General features: G+C 40.5%; 1 protein-coding gene across 2 annotated transcripts in view; it reads right to left on the reverse strand.

The window, feature by feature from the left end:
• LOC131456564 (ADAMTS-like protein 1) overlaps nucleotides 1-2,087 on the reverse strand; it is a 104,928-nt gene extending 102,841 nt beyond the window's left edge. The window contains exon 1 of one of the 2 annotated variants that reach the window (XM_058625005.1): nucleotides 1,768-2,087. In XM_058625005.1, coding sequence (XP_058480988.1) covers nucleotides 1,768-1,821 — 54 coding nt within the window. In that variant the 5' untranslated portion in view covers nucleotides 1,822-2,087. The remainder of the gene's footprint in view (nucleotides 1-1,767) is intronic. The other variant, XM_058625004.1, reaches the window with a different exon arrangement.
• Between the last annotated feature and the right edge of the window lie 14,354 nt (nucleotides 2,088-16,441).

Raw genomic sequence — 16,441 nt, forward strand, 5'->3', positions numbered from 1 at the left:
GCCCTAAAATCTGTCTGCAGGCCAAACAACTGCTTTGTGTCCCACGTAGAGACTCCCACTCAGCCCTAAGGCAGCATGTGTCAGCTTTTACACAACTTGGTCGGCATTAAAGATGCGTGTGGAGGACACAGGCGTTAAGGAGACAATATGTAAAACTGCACCACTGGTGTGGTGATGAATGTGAGCTGAGTGCATTCAAAAGTTTGTTCAATGCAGGACAGCACTGACCTTTCAGGATGACCCATGCTCTGTCTATTAAATGTCGAGTCCGTGAGTGCAAGGACAAACAAGTCTGCAAGTCTGTGTCTACACTTGAGAGAGCTGTACTTCACACATCACATTATTGATGTCACATTTAACCAAAGATGATTTTAGTGATTTCATCATATAAACCTTGAGGTAGACCACTTTATAATCATGATTTTTGTGTAATTAATCAGCCAATTATTGCTTATTTGTGTACGTTTAGCTCCTGTATAACATCTTGTTTTTAATTATGTGTGTATGTTAAGTAGATTGAACTTAATTATTAACTCATTATTCCTGCACACTTGCACTATGTACATACAGTATACATCTTCTGTTGATTTGCTTATTCAGTTGCATTATGATATTTCCTGTATAGCTGCAGTGTATCATGTAGGACTGGGCAATTATTCAATCACATTTTCTTCATTATCAATACACCAAAGCTTGATATAATGATTATGCTAGGGCTGCAACAATTAATCAATTATGAAATGAATCGTCAACCATTTTGATGTTTGTTTTTTCAATAATAAATGATTGATTTTTCAGCTTCAGCTTCAACATTTTCTAGTTTCTTCATTCCAAATAAGAAGGAAATTGTGAAAACTGAATAATTTCAGTTTGTGGACAATTATAGAAAATTATAGACAGATGAATCCATTTTGAAAATAATCATTAGTTGCAGGCCTAGATTACGCATTTTGCAAACACACTTTCACTTTGACATGTAACACATTATTTCTGTGAATGTTTCTGTGTTTAACAAGGGTTTTTTTCCCCCATCTATGAAGAAGTTTAAAACAACAATTTCTTTGTCATTCACTCTGGAGCAGTTGTTGAGACTTTTTAATGTGAAAATATATTTGATCATGTCACCCAGTCCTATAGGTTTATGTCCTTACACGTTATATATAGTAATATTATATCCTACATGTACTTATAATTAGGGATGGCACACTGGTTTGTGCCTGATTATGATATCACAAACGTATGACAACACAAACTGTTTATCATAAACACAAACTGTTAACAACACATGCTGATGCCTTTACCACCTACAGCCATTTCAAAGATAGAATTCTCAATATTCTTCTCCCATTAAGAAGAAATAAACAGCCCACAACACAACATCAGCTAAAAATGCTTTTGCAGATTTGTATATACATATTTAACATAGTGAAGATATAGATTTTTATAAGATTGATTTTGCATTCTTATCCGATATCCAGTCCAGTGTTTCTTACCAGTATCAGCTCATGCCTAATAATAATTTATACTATTGAAGTAAGTTCTTGTGTTTCTATAGTGTTTATTGTTTTTTGTATTACCTATACTTCTCCTCTCAAATGTTTCCACATGTAATACTGTGACATAAAAGCAACAGGTGTCTCTGCTCAAGGAACCACTTGCATTTATTTAAGTAGAAATGAGCACATCTTCGGTGTGAGTCAACTTCACAGAGGCTTCTTCTCAAATGTAAGATGGGCAAAGTTGTTTTAATACAAAGCAGCCGCTTACCTTCACACAAACCAGAAGGAGCAGCGCAGGCGTCCTCAAACAGGCTTCTCTCATCTCTGAGCACCTCGGTGTGATATGACAGCGCAGAGACTCAGCTGTGATTGTCCGCGTTCTGTGCGTCCGTGTGTCCAAGTCTGTCCAGTCTCCACTGCGCACTGCACTCCAGACTCCAGTTTACAAACAGAGACAGAGCGAGAGAGGGAGAGAGACAGCGAGACCAGAGGGGAAAGGCAAAAGTCAGCCAAGAAGTGCCGCAGACGACATGACACTTCACGGTCGCGTCCAGATATTTAGTTCCCCCGGCAAACACGTTGCTGCTAAATTTATGTTTGCATACCAGACGTGCGTCAGGAAAAAAGGGTCTCACCCACCTTACATTCTTAAAGAAACACAGTCCCGGCCCGGCGCGCGCTGATAGGCTGCACATACAAGCACTGTTTGAATGAAAACTTGATGGTTGAGGGTGATGCTGATGTGTTGTTTATAAGTGATTTTTGTTTGTTTGTTTTGTTTGAGTCCTGTTTACATTATCTTTCAAAAGTGACCTATATATCAGAAAATAACAGAGATTCACAAGATACAGATACTATTTAATAAGGCCATGTTTCTCAAAATGTGGTACGTGTAGCACCAGTGGTGTACAAGCTTCCTCTGGTGTTACTTGGAGGGAAAAACAAAAATACTGTTCTGAGTATGTGATCAGAGTGGAGCTCAGTAAATGTGATTGGCATGTGTAGAACATGAAACAATAACAATAAATGAAATAATAATAATAATAATAATAATAATAATAATAATGAGAGTAAACTTATCTCTCGCTACATCTTAATATAATATTACTATACCAGTGTCTGAAGTATCCTGTGAAAAGTCCATAGCTGACTTTTGCTCGGCCTACTTACGCCACTGTATTTTAAGGTTGGTGATAATGGTGTTACTTCAAAAGCTCAATATTTTCTCAGGTGGTACTTGGTATAAAATGTTTTTTGTGAACCACTGTTCTAAGGTAAGACATACTATGAAAAAAATGTTTTTTAAGAAAAAAAATAAAGAATATATACAATAAAAAAGTATAGACAGTATTTGAAAAGTAATGGAACTAAAATAAGTGAACTGTGTTTGAAGCTACAGTATATGAAGTGTATAAAGAGTAATTGGACCTATAGCCACATTTACACAGGATAACACTTAAGGACACAATCCACAACCAAGGATGGATTATTGAATGGGTATACCAGGCCCACATCCAGGGGCCCCAAGGGCTCAGGGGGCCCTGAAGCCCAAGCCTATGCACCATACTATCTCCATATTTTAGTAATACTGCGTAATTCATCCCAATATTTGTATGTGGTTAACCTAAAGTCAATGCAAGATGGACGGGTGTTAAGTGGAGGAACTATGCAAATTTCTTTCCAGTTTTTTTGTGTTTGTTTTTTTACAAATTTGCTGTTAGACCAGCCTTTATACCGCTGTGGATTTGTGTGTGAACCAGGGGGCATGGGGGCACAGTGGGAGGAGGCCAGAAAACCTGGAGGAAACCTACGCACACACAGGGAGAACATGCAGAAAGGCCCTTGTTTCGACCAGGTCGTGAAGCCGGGTCTTTTTGCTGCATAGGCAATAGTGTTAACTACTACATGTGGCCCCTGGTAGAACGATGACATTTCAAAATCCTCTGCATGAGTCCACTGGTTTGAGCCGTCGTCCTCCACTGCAAATGTTGAAAAATACTGTCCAATATACAAAAAAAGGACAGTGGCAAAAATCATTTGCCACTGTCCTTTTTTTGTATATTGATTGAATTTTCTTTTTTCTTAACAATAGAAACAACAACAACAAAACACTCACATTGGTCGAACACAGGCATGGTACAGTGATATATGAGTGATATACAATTAGGATATTCTTCATCAGTACAACGCATAGGAGCTAATTAATAAATGAATAAATCCTTAGTCACTATTCTGAAGAAACTCAGATGACAAGGCACCGTTCTATACTTAACGGTATTTAGTGGAATATCAGATCACAAATGCACATATCTGATTCATATGTGATTTATATCCACATACGAATGAATAACAATATCTGAATCCATGTGCTTTTTTTCCTGCCTGCACCTACATCTGATTTGTGCCACATGGGAGGAAAAGATCAGAATTGGGTCAAATGCAACTTTAATCCTTACGTCAGGCTTGTATTAGAAGCATCAGTAGAGCGCTCACACAAACATAACGTCTCCAGGTATTTTTTTTTTGTTCTCATGCACAAAAGGTCTGTTTTTAATCTGCTCCCACTCAATATGATTATTCCAGACTTCTGTGTCTGGTTTTCTCAGATTTTTTCTGCTGCTACTGCTCGGATTCAACACAGTATGTTTTTATTGGACCGTGCATTTCATCAGGACTCATCATGCTAACAAGACATGCTGATACTCTTCACCTCTTAAAGGTCCAGAGTGTAATATTTAGGTTTGGAAATTGAATATACTACCCATCATTTGGGTAATGTACTAACCCTTAACTGTTTAAGTGTATCCAAAATAAAAGTCCTTTTGTTTTCTTAGCCTTAGAATAAGACTTTAATATGTACATTTGGCAAGGGCCGCCATCCTGTACCATCATGTTGCTACTGAAACTGGAATGGACAAACCTGCCAGAGCGTGCATTTTACATTTTGCAATAGAAGCTCTCCACACAAAACAAAGAAGAAAGCCTTTCTGGCATGTGAAGGCCACCGTAGTTCCCCGATGGATATGTCCATCATGTTTATGTCTTAAAGATCCAGTGTGTAATATTTACCAGGGTTAGAAATTGAATATGATATCCGTGTGTTTGTTTAAGTGTATATTATATCCAAAATAAAATTTGTTTTGTTTTCTTAGCCTTAGAATAAGACTTAAATATGTACCTTAGCCAACGGCTTGTCTATAAAAACTCAAACAGACAGACCGGCCAGAGTTTGTGTTTTGCATTTTGAAAAAAAAGCTTCTCGCAAAAACAAAGAAAGACCTCCTTTCTGGGATGTGGAGTAGTTCACCAATGCACTTGGGAAAGGGAGGGATGAAAATTAGCGTCCCCTGCTTGTTACGATCTGTTTCAATTAGATGTCACAAATTTTTACACTCTCATGTTTTTTGTTTTTTTTGTAGAAACTGTAAAGTTAAAGACTTTAAAACTTAAGTTTTTTTATCTCAACTGGTGAACTTGTCCTCATAGTCATACATAAATAGAGTGAGGAAAAAAGAAAAGCCCTTGCAAAACCATAATAAACCTATCTTTTTATTGGGACTGTGTGAAATGGTTGGCTGCTGTGACATCCTCTTTAGAGCGATAGAAAAGGCAATAGCCGTGTGTTCACGAGAAATTCACAGCAAAATGGCAGAGAAAGTGTAGCCACTGCAGGCGATGACTACTGGCATTTTAGGGCTTTTAGGGACTCTTCCAGTCTTACAAAACCTGTGGAAAAGTGGACATGCTGCAGTCAGAATGTACACTATGTGTCGTGTGCCATTTAAGGTGCAGTGAAGCGTGAAGCTCTTATGAACTAACATCACCAGGATAGAAAGGAACACTTGCTCTTGGGCTTTTGCAGGAATATGATTGAAATAATCTGTTGTTTCTGATTTACTGTGATGACATCTTTATTATCTTCAATAGAAATAGCTGTTTCTTTTGGTTTTGAAGTGGTTTAATGAAGGTCTGCAGTGCATCTTTGGATATGACATCCTCCCACAGCTGTATTCAAAGACAGTAAAATAAAATAAAAAAAAATTAAATTTTATTTGCAGTCATTCTATTAAGGTTTTTGAAGCTTAGCCCATGTTGCCAGGGCATTGGACCTTGTTTGTTGCATGGGAAGCTGTCCAGAACCACCTTAGTAACGTAATGTTCCTCAGCAGTGGTAGATGTCCTATGAGAGGCACACAACCTACAGCAGGTATGTGTGGTATGAGCTACCTGAATTGCTGCCTGACACGCAGGCTTAAATTCAACTTAATCTCTATTAACACGCAGAACACAGGAATGAAAATGTTTATTTCGACAGAAGGGGGAGGGGAAAAAACTTTACCTGAACACTGAGATGGGGGTTAAATTCATTTCCTTTCCTCCTCAAGGTAAATGATCATCCTTAATAGCCCCTTGACATCCAAAGCGTATAGCTGCTCATGCCACTCATGGAAAGTTCAGTTTTTTTAAGAGAAAAAGACTCACCTCCAGCACCCTGAGAGCAGGAGATAATGCTCCAAGACATGAATAGTTTACATTCACAGCCACGTCCTCATGTTACAAACGCTGTTGCGCTCACTGATGGACATGTTAAGCAGGATCACTCACTCGAAAGCTCCCATCGGCAGAGGCACAAAATCACAGCCCCGGGTACAAATGTATCTCAGACAGTGTCAGTCAGTTGTTTGCAGCGACTGATCTTACAGGGACTTTTCTGTGCTGGACAAATAAAGGGTTGAGGCGACGGCTAATGACGGTCTTTTTTCGCTGCGATCTTTTGTTTGACTGTAATGATGGGCTGAATGTCTGACACTTAGAGGCACTGCTTTACATTTAGGCCTTTTTCAGACCCAGGTTTAGCCGATATGCATGAACACACAAGCATTCAAGTAAGCCCCAAAATAGAGTCCTAGTATGTACAGTACATGTATGTGTTGGTTTCCCTGGCTAAACATACACTGAGCAGCCGGGCAGTCACCTCCTTATGAGTAACCTAGTTGTGTCTCCCTTTTGCTGACACCAAACACAGCCGTTTGATCAGTGATATTTGGCCTGAGAGTCAAAGCACTGCTTGTCACATGTGTTCAAAGAGAAACAGGAAAAAAAAAGGCTCTTTACAGGACACCACCAGGCTTGTTTTTGCACCAGAGAGGTAGCTACTGCAACACATTCCGCTCCCAAAGCAAACATGTCCAGTGTTGACTCTTTTATAGTTTGCCATGTTGGGAAATACACTTATTTGCCATGTTGCCAAAACGTAGGTGAGAAAACCGATACCTGTTAATGACGCTTGTTAAATATGAAGCCGCTGCCACATGTGCCAACGGTTACCTTAAATAACTCAGACAGGAAACAGCCATGCTTTTTTTTTTTTTAAAGTAACACCCAATAGCCTAGCAACACACCTAAGCTCAAATTATTTATGTCATTTCATGAAGCTTCAACCTCACAGTGTCAACAAGACGCCAGGAACAAACTTCTTCTTATCTAAGACATCGATGCCATTACTTTATCTCCAGTTTCCTAATTAACACGTGGCATTTACTTGGCAATCAATGTGCTGGAAGATCTGGTGGATCACAGCCGGGGAATCTACAAATAAAATGGTTGTTTGCTACTGGGGTGCAGGAAATAGAATATGAAAGGTGCTTGGAGCAGGACGTGAACTTAAAAGCAGGACACTCAGATGCAGGTTTGTCTCGTCAAAAAGTTAATTACACAGGCAGGCAGGATAAGCAATGGTACAAACATCACAAGGCTAAAGTCGAAAACAACAAGGGTCATACACTGAAGACTGAAGAGGAAAAATTCTGGAAAACTATTCGGTAAATGAATAGACATACTGGCAGAGGACTGACTGATTGATGAGGTGTGGCTAATAGAACACAGGTGAGAGTAATCAAGGCGGGGCACGTCATCAAGCTGGTGGGAGTGGAGCAATAACAGGAAGCAAACTGATCTGCAACAGGACAGAATTGTTAGTTCCAAAATAAAATAAGAGGTGGAACGGAGTGAAACAGATGTTACATGACATATCTGTCCCCTCCCTTGTTTTTCTGACCAAAAAAAGTTGAGTGTTGACAATCCTCTTACAAAATTCCCTGCAAGAAAGTGAAATCAGCAAAATCCACCCAAAACTCCATCTGTTCTCTTTTTGTTCTCTTATTGCACAAACAAACTCCAATGAATGTTGTTGTTGTGGCACCTTGTTGTAGCTCAGCATGTACTTTACCACCACTTCGTTTCTCATCTGTCCCTGATTGCCTTTACAGCTCTGAGGAATTTGGCACACTCTATGTGTGTGTGTGTGTGTGTGTGTGTGTGTGTGTGTGTGTGTGACGAGAATGCCATGCAGGCTTGCTGAGGGTCCAGTAACCTGTCTCTCTGTCAGCGTAGATCTGTTTCAGCTGCAGTCATCGCGTTCCATCATGCATGTCATATCCACTGCATGCTGTCTGTGAGTATCCTGCCACAGACACTAGTGAAATAGCCTTCACAGTGGGCACAACACTCTTGCCAATGATCAGTCAGCTTGTCTGAGGACACAAGGGGATACCATTTCTATAGCTAAGACCACAAAATATGCTGTTAGTTGCATATTCATATATTTACCTACATTGTGTACCAATCAAGTTGTTAGTAGTTGTTCGTTACACAAATCCAGGATTTCTTACTTTCTAATAACCAAGTGAACCCGAGAGACACTATTTAATCAGATTACAATTCAGCACAAAAACAAACGGAAAGCATCCAAAAAGGTCAGAAAAGAGCAGCAGAACAGGACACTATTGTGTTGTTGATGAGGATGTCAGTTGTTTCAGTCAATCCGCAAGAATGGACGCTGGCAGAAGAGTTAGAAATTAGCTAAACATCCCCCGGGATCACTTTCATCATTTTGAGAAAACATGTTACAAAGCCCACACTTTTTTCTTTAACCTCATTTTGAGAGTGATTTGTTCCATTCTCTCCTGCAATGGCACATTAGAAAAGTACTATATGGTACCATTTTATATTAGTTTAGGTCCCTTTTTTCTGCCTGAATACAGACATAGCATGTTCTTTCATCAGAAGTCATATTTCTCAGTTACAGGCAAACTTTAGCTTTTCGCTTTAATAAAGTAAACGGTTGTACAAACGTAAAAAAAGCACTGCAATCAGTAACAATTGCTGCCCTGCATCAAAAAGACTTGTGTTTGCGACCCAGTCAGAACAAGGGCCTTTCTGTACGGAGTTTGCATGTTCTCCCCATGTGTGCGTGGGTTCTCTCTGTTCTCTGGTTTCCTTCTACAGTTCATGAAAATGCACAGGTTAACTGGACACTTAATGGTTGTTTGTGTTGGCTCTGCGATGGATTGCTGACCTGTCCAGGGTGTGACCGCGGCTTTTGCCCTCTGACAGCTGGGATTGGCTCCAGCAGCCCCGCGACCCTCATGTGGAGGATAAAGCAGTAGATAATGAAATGATATGCTATATATTACCTTTAGTTTGTATGAACTTAATCATTTGGATATTAGCAATTTAAAGTGATTTTATTTCAAGTTTGTCAACCATTTTCTCTGTGGCTCTCTCGCCTTATCTTGAATTTAAACAAAGGTGGAGCTTCTGTCCTTGTCCAGATTGATTATTGATAATAGTTAGGTAATGTTTTGGGGTCATACTCATAAACACATGTGCTTTAGATTGTGTAAGAATATTATAATTTAATCTTGAGGGTCACGCTACACTCCAGCTTCAAAACAGACTTCACAGAGAATTCTACTCCTGCCCATGTATTTGCCTCAGATTTCAACATCTTGTTCTGCAGAACACTGGCTGACCATTGAGACCACCTGGGCAGAGTTCTGGTTCAGTGCATGTTTTCTGTTGACGACGTATCTATGCTAAAAGAGAGAAAAAAAAGACAGAGAAAAAAAGAGGGTGATGATAGATAGCTTGGCCGCCTGTCAGCTGCCACTCGGTTCCCATTATGGATTCTCTCATGTCCGAGCCCAATTCCCTGGGTTTCTCCAAACTTCTGCATGCCTCAGGTACTGTTTCAGAGGCCAGCTGAATGTCCATCTGACCAAGAAACTGCAATCGAAAAGCCCAAAAGAGAGAAACCAGAAATGAAGCAAGGGTCCATTTCCCACGTTGTTCTTGGCTCCTGTCTGCCCTCGAAGACTTGAGCGAACACTTCCAAAACAAAGAGATTGTCTGTGTAGGTGCCCAAATGTCCAACCCACGCATATATGCTCACTTTGCACACTGACACTCTGGGACATAAAAAATGTTATTCTAATTCCTTCTAAGAGCCTATTTAAGCAGCTGTTTTCTGTAAACACTGGCTCAGGCAGCAGAACTTTGATTTTAGATCACTCTCACTTATATCATAATTACTGGGATTCAATGTGGTTTTCAGCAGGGGCACCAAGAAAATAAAGCTGTATGCAGATGATATTACGGTATATTAAAGCGGAACTTTGCAAGTCTAGTCGGTTTTGTTTGCCTTTTTCTCTACGTAGCTCCCCCTTGTGTCTACCACTTTATCCTCACTGTCCTGAAAACTCACCACTGACACTCCCTCCTCCCTTCCCCTCTCCCGGCCATGTGCATTTGTTTTCAACAGAGCTGGGGAACACAAGGTGGAGCCATGTCCATGCAAATGGAAGAACAGCCAACCACCTACCAAAAGCAAACCATAGCAAACATCGGGGAAGTCCAAATACATATAAATACATAGAGAACAGAGTTTATTCCAAAGATACTAGCAAGAATGCCAGGTCAGCATCTATTTTGAATACTTGAATACTGTATTTTTCAGTTCTTGCCATTCGGAAAAAGCTGGTCGGCTACTCTTGTGTGGCCTCACTCGGGCAGACAGTCGCTTCCTCTTCTCACTTGCTACGACAACGGGTTTTCTCCGCTTCTTTAACCGGTATCTGGCTGGAAGACATGAGTGTGTAGTGGCGTAAAGCAATTTTTGCTTCTCGCAAGACTTCCTGATTTTGAGTCGGCAGCCCTGATCTTGCAAGGCTGATTTTCCACTAACAGACAGTAGGGGGAGTGGAGACAGCCCCCAATCCCCCTGCAACAAGCCATTTCACAATCACTATCACAATCACTATCACTCTGAAGCTGTTAAATTAGGGGACAAATCCAGCATAGTTCTGCTTTAAGGAGAAATCATTAAGGTGGAAGTGGGTGTGGTCCAGCATAGAACGTGGAGGATGTCATTTTCAAAGTCAGACAGCTCACACACTGACCTTTTCTCACACTTTTAACCCTCTGCAGTTGTTGACCCATTTCTCGCAGTGGGAAATGTGTACGCTTAACTAGGATGGCGTAGCTAATGAGCCAAGTCATTATGTGAGGATTATAGTGGACAGGTGCACAGAGCCCTTCTTAACAAGACTCTTATGTTTTGTTGTTACAAATCTGTGACTAATGCCCCGTGTTTAGATCTGTGATTTATTAAAGGATAAAGTAATGGTTATTTCAAGGGAGAGGTCATCATCTTGTTAAGATGTATTTCATCTTTGCATGCACAGCCTCTCCAGCTTTAAGGGCTGGAATGAAAATGGGAAGAATAATAGTGCCAAATCTGGCAGCAGGGATAGAAAAAGTTTTGTGGCTATTTTTGCTCCGTATATTGACGCTCACTCGAAACAAGAATACATCCATAAATTGATCAAAATGAAGCCCAGACCTTTCTTAATGAAGGCAGTGATACTCACGTCTTCTCTCTACTGTTACATTTCTGGGCTTCAGTTGTGCAAATATAATTTAAAAAAAGGATAACAATTCTTCCCCCCCCCCCTTTGCTTTAATGTGACTGAACACAAACAGAGCTTAAAGATAATGGCTGCCCTCCAGCAAACAGCTGCAGTCTTGATTGTGATGTAAACTGATCAGCGACTTAAATGATGATTTTGCAAAACATAAACAAAACTTAACTGAGCTCTTTCTCTTGGATTGGTCGCCTGTCAATTCAAAAAACAGAACACACACACACACAGAAACATAACTCAAACTTTACGACTCTCAGGCTACAGTTACAATAAAAGTCAAGAGGCCTAAACAGATTCTGGTCGGACAGTCTGCCTGGTTCTTACTCAAAGCCTTGTGAGAGATTTGGGAATAAAGGCTGCAAACAAAACATATAAGCTTGGTGGGTCACATGGTGGAGTAGGGGCTAGCGCCCTTAACTCACAGCAAGAAGGTCCAGGTTTGTGACTCTGTCCGATCTAGGGTCTTTCTGTGTGGAGTTTGCCAGACAATTTATGAATGAATGAATGTGTTAGTTCAAACACCCCAGATGTAGTCAGCTGACAGCAATCTGTTAATCACGCTCCAATCACAGCACATTTTAAAAAAAAACACTCCTCCCTCACTCATTTCTCGCCACACCAATGCTGCCTCACATTGCTCGCACTGGCAAAGCCAACGTTTAACACGTCATCCAGTGCCTTGCTTAGGCTTGCAGCGCACTCCCTCCCATCCAAGGAAGCATCTAAAGAACGAAGCCAGCAGTGCCAGATACTTGCTCTCCATTTGGTGTCTACAAAGCTGCTTTTCCTCGGACTGGCTTGAGTTATGAACATAAAATGTAAAATAAATCAAATAAAGTCACTTGTTATCTCACATGTCAAAATACTGTATGTATTTAGCTCATGGGCTTCAAAGGGTGCCATGAAATTGAGAATAAAAGTAGAGGGACACATGGAGGTCTAGTGGTTAGCACTGTTGCCTCACAGCAAGAAGGTCGCCAGTTTGAATCCTGGTTCGACTAAGGGACTTTCTGTTCTAAACACAGTCCAGAAACCTGCACAGGTTAATTGGACACTCTAAATTGACTGTAGGTGTGAATGGTTTGTCTCTGTAGGTTATCCCTGGACTGTTTTGCCCTATGTCAGCTGGGATTGGCTTCAGCCCCCCCCCCCCCCGTCACTTGGAGGATAAAGAGGTACAATGAGTGGCAGTGAGTTGGACTCAACGTTGTTCCTAATCCCAGTGTATTAAATGAATCCTTGGTGCCTCATTAAAGGTCCAGTCATGGGGCAGATGTTTTTAAGTACAACATACCAGTGAACCAAAGACATGTCACTTTCCACCATCCCCCCCGAACCCCCCAACTTAAAGCCACATATCTACCTCCTCACAAGCATGAAAGGACACACTCTCCCACTCTCTCTCTGTCTGTTTCTGTCTGCACTTTTCCTTTATGCTCTGACCGTGTGTGATCCAGAGGTGTGACACTTTCCCAGTAGTCCACAGACATCTTTTGCCCAGCCAGGAAAAAACCTTGGCACGCCGCCCACAGCTCTACCTGTCTCTGAGTGCACAAAGCCGTGTGAGGATCTCCTCTCCAGTCCAGTTCAGTTCAATAAACTCCCCCTTTTTGCCACCTGCACACCAGCAGACCCCATGGGAAACAGACAGGCAGAGCTACAATACCATGACTGATACTTCTTTTCATCTCAACTCTCAAATAGCAAATGAGAAAGTGGGGGAAAAGATAGTGGCTCAGGTTTTTACTGGCTCTTTCCTTTTTAGAGCTTTGCAAAAATGTGTCTCTTTCATGCTTCAATCAATATAATTTTCACCATATAAAACTGTGAGTTGCTTATAAATATAGATATAAACTACAGAGCTGCACTGAAAAAAGTATTTTTTGTGATGAGTGTTTTGTGAAACTCATCACTCCATAAAAGTAATGGCTATATCCCCAAGTGGCAGCAACACAGGTTGTAAAGCCTCTGCTGAGAAATAACTTAGCCTACTCTTGTGCCATCTAGTGGCTTAGATTTGTAACTACATGGAAATATGCTCACAAAATCCTAGTAGATGACTGGTTTACAGAGCTGACTCAGGGCATAAGCGAACTCAGCAGCTGCTTGGTGTGTGGTAAAAATAAAACAGTTTATATCATATTAAAGACATTTAGATATCTTTATTTTGATTCCTGAATAGTGTTGAGCTTGAAGATTACCAAAGTCATTAAACTGGTTTACTTTTCAAGCTCAGTATGGCCACACTTATGGCGCATTTCCACCGGCTCTATTCGCCTCACCTCACCACGCCACGGCACAGTTTAAGTAGTATTTCCACTAGCATAGTACCTGGTACCGGGCACTATTCTTAGTACCTGCTCCGGCGAGGTTCCAAGCGTGCTAGTAGTAGGTACTATGCAATGATTGGTCAGACTGCCGGCTGCTGACTGGCCAGAGTCCCGTCACAGGAAGAGACCTCCCACACACAACAGCTGAACAGCGCCGAACTGTAGATCACTTAAAACTACTTAACAATCCTAAAAACGTGGGTTAATCAACAACTACCAGGGAAACCTCTTTATTTAACAGGAGTCTTTTAAAGTGGAGTGGTGTATTTAGGGACAACGCCGGCGGCATCACAGACCACTGCTACTGTAGTGTGTGGAGTAGGAGGCTGTACTCCGGAGACGTGTGGACAGAAATCAAGCCGAACAGTGCCGAATTGTAGATAAGTTAAAACTACTTAAGAATCCTAAAAACATGGGTTCATCTCCAACAACTACAGGAGTCTGGGGTAAAGTCACTAGTGTGTGTGTGTGTCGCGTATAAAACAAAGTCACCGCATGACTCCGCCCACGTTAAGTAGGTACTTTTTTGTAGTGGAGATGCATACTAATCATGCCGTACCGAGGCGAGGTGAGGAGAGTAGAGCCGGTGGAAATACGCCATTAAAGGTTCACTTTGAAGACAAAATTGCAAATTATAGGCAACTTTTGGGATTTTACTACTCTCAAATTTAAACTGACACTGGTGACACTAGTGACACTGGTTTGGTGTAAATAACAACACTAGTTAATGCAATTTATTGTTACATTTGTATCTCTGCGGTGGTGGAAGGGGCCCCCAAAATCAAATTCAGTTTAGGGCCCCAGAAAGTCTTGGGCTGGCACTGCTGTTTAAACGAGGTAAAAACAGGTATTCAATGTACTGTATTTATTCTTTATGTCATATACAGGTGATCATACACAATATACATTTCTGTTGGCATTCAAAAAGAGTAGCAGCATATTAACCTCATTCACAGATACTTGCCCTCTTTATCGTCTTTAATTGTGTCATCTGAATGTTTCTGCTCTTATGTCATGTTGCCAGACAAATGTGAAACGTGGCTGGGTTTTTTTTTTTTTGAACTTTGCCCTTTATCTGACGGACAGATAGCTCATCACATGACTTTGAATAAGTCATGTTGGGACACTGAGCTGAGATAACCTCTACTCAACACCTCATTACCTCACCACTTTGAGTGGCGTGTGAATACCGTACCGAGGCGAGGTGAGGAGAGTAGAGCCGGTGGAAATACGCCATTAAAGATTCACTTTGAAGACAAAATTGCAAATTATAGGCAACTTTTGGGATTTTACTACTCTCAAATTTAAACTGACACTGGTGACACTAGTGACACTGGTTTGGTGTAAATAACAACACTAGTTAATGCAATTTATTGTTACATTTGTATCTCTGCGGTGGTGGAAGGGGCCCCCAAAATCAAATTCAGTTTAGGGCCCCAGAAAGTCTTGGGCTGGCACTGCTGTTTAAACGAGGTAAAAACAGGTATTCAATGTACTGTATTTATTCTTTATGTCATATACAGGTGATCATACACAATATACATTTCTGTTGGCATTCAAAAAGAGTAGCAGCATATTAACCTCATTCACAGATACTTGCCCTCTTTATCGTCTTTAATTGTGTCATCTGAATGTTTCTGCTCTTATGTCATGTTGGCAGACAACAAATGTGAAACGTGGCTGGGTTTTTTTTTTTTTTTTGAACTTTGCCCTTTATCTGACGGACAGATAGCTCATCACATGACTTTGAATAAGTCATGTTGGGACACTGAGCTGAGATAACCTCTACTCAACACCTCATTACCTCACCACTTTGAGTGGCGTGTGAATAATATTGTCATAATGCTGCCTTTATTTGTAGAGTGGATATTTTTCTATCTGACAAAAGGGAAGTATCCTCTTGAGTAACGGACACAAAAAATATTAATAATTGTGCAATTATTATGAGCAAAGTATTTCTAAAAGTCAAAACAGAAGCATGTAATTACCTAGATATGACTTCCAATGCATTTTACTGTTGCTTTACTGATAATTTTGAATAATAATTACTAGAACAGTATTAATGGGTAAGCAATAAACTATATATTACTTTAACCTTTAGCTCTTCCAGTTGTATGCATATTCTAATGTACATTTTAATGAAAATACATGGTGTGGAAAATGTAAGTAGTGTTTAAAAACAGTACTTTAAAACATGACAAAACCAGGTTAGGATTCAAATCTCTGGACCAATATGAGGAATAATGGACACCCAGTGGGTTTAAATTCAAATAAATTTGTAACACAGACCTGGGATTCAGCAGATTAAGATCTGAACATGAGTGAAGACAGTGGGGTTTGTTGTTCCAGCTGTGCAGAGCTGTGCCCACTGTCAATGAAGCTGTTCGCTCATTTTTAATTTTAATTGCTCCCTCAGTAGCATCCTCGCCTTATTAAAATTTAGTGCCTGTGGTTTCCTGCAACCAATATCTTCATATGCTGTCTCTTCCAATTTTGCAGGGACTGAAGTTTGATAAATGAGCCACAAAAGGGGTTTATCTACAGAAACCGTGCTGGATCTGAACTCATTTCCTCATGTGGCCTCCAAAGAAACTGAATTTATTTATATTTTAATAACACATAAGTGTAATATATTTTCATAAATGAGCACTGACACTGGTGAAGAGTTCTCATATTGGAAAAAAAGAGCCACACATCTGGCTCTGATGAGCTAATGGCGAACACAGGCAAGGCTGATCACTGACGTATGGTGCTATTCAGGACATGAAATTGCTGCAATTATTCAGAAATACATCCGGAAGATGAGTTATTCTGGTCAGATTTGTGGACATTTTAGAGATGCAGCCAT

The sequence above is a fragment of the Solea solea genome, chromosome 3 (genome assembly GCF_958295425.1).
Source record: "Solea solea chromosome 3, fSolSol10.1, whole genome shotgun sequence".
NCBI lineage: Eukaryota > Metazoa > Chordata > Actinopteri > Pleuronectiformes > Soleidae > Solea > Solea solea.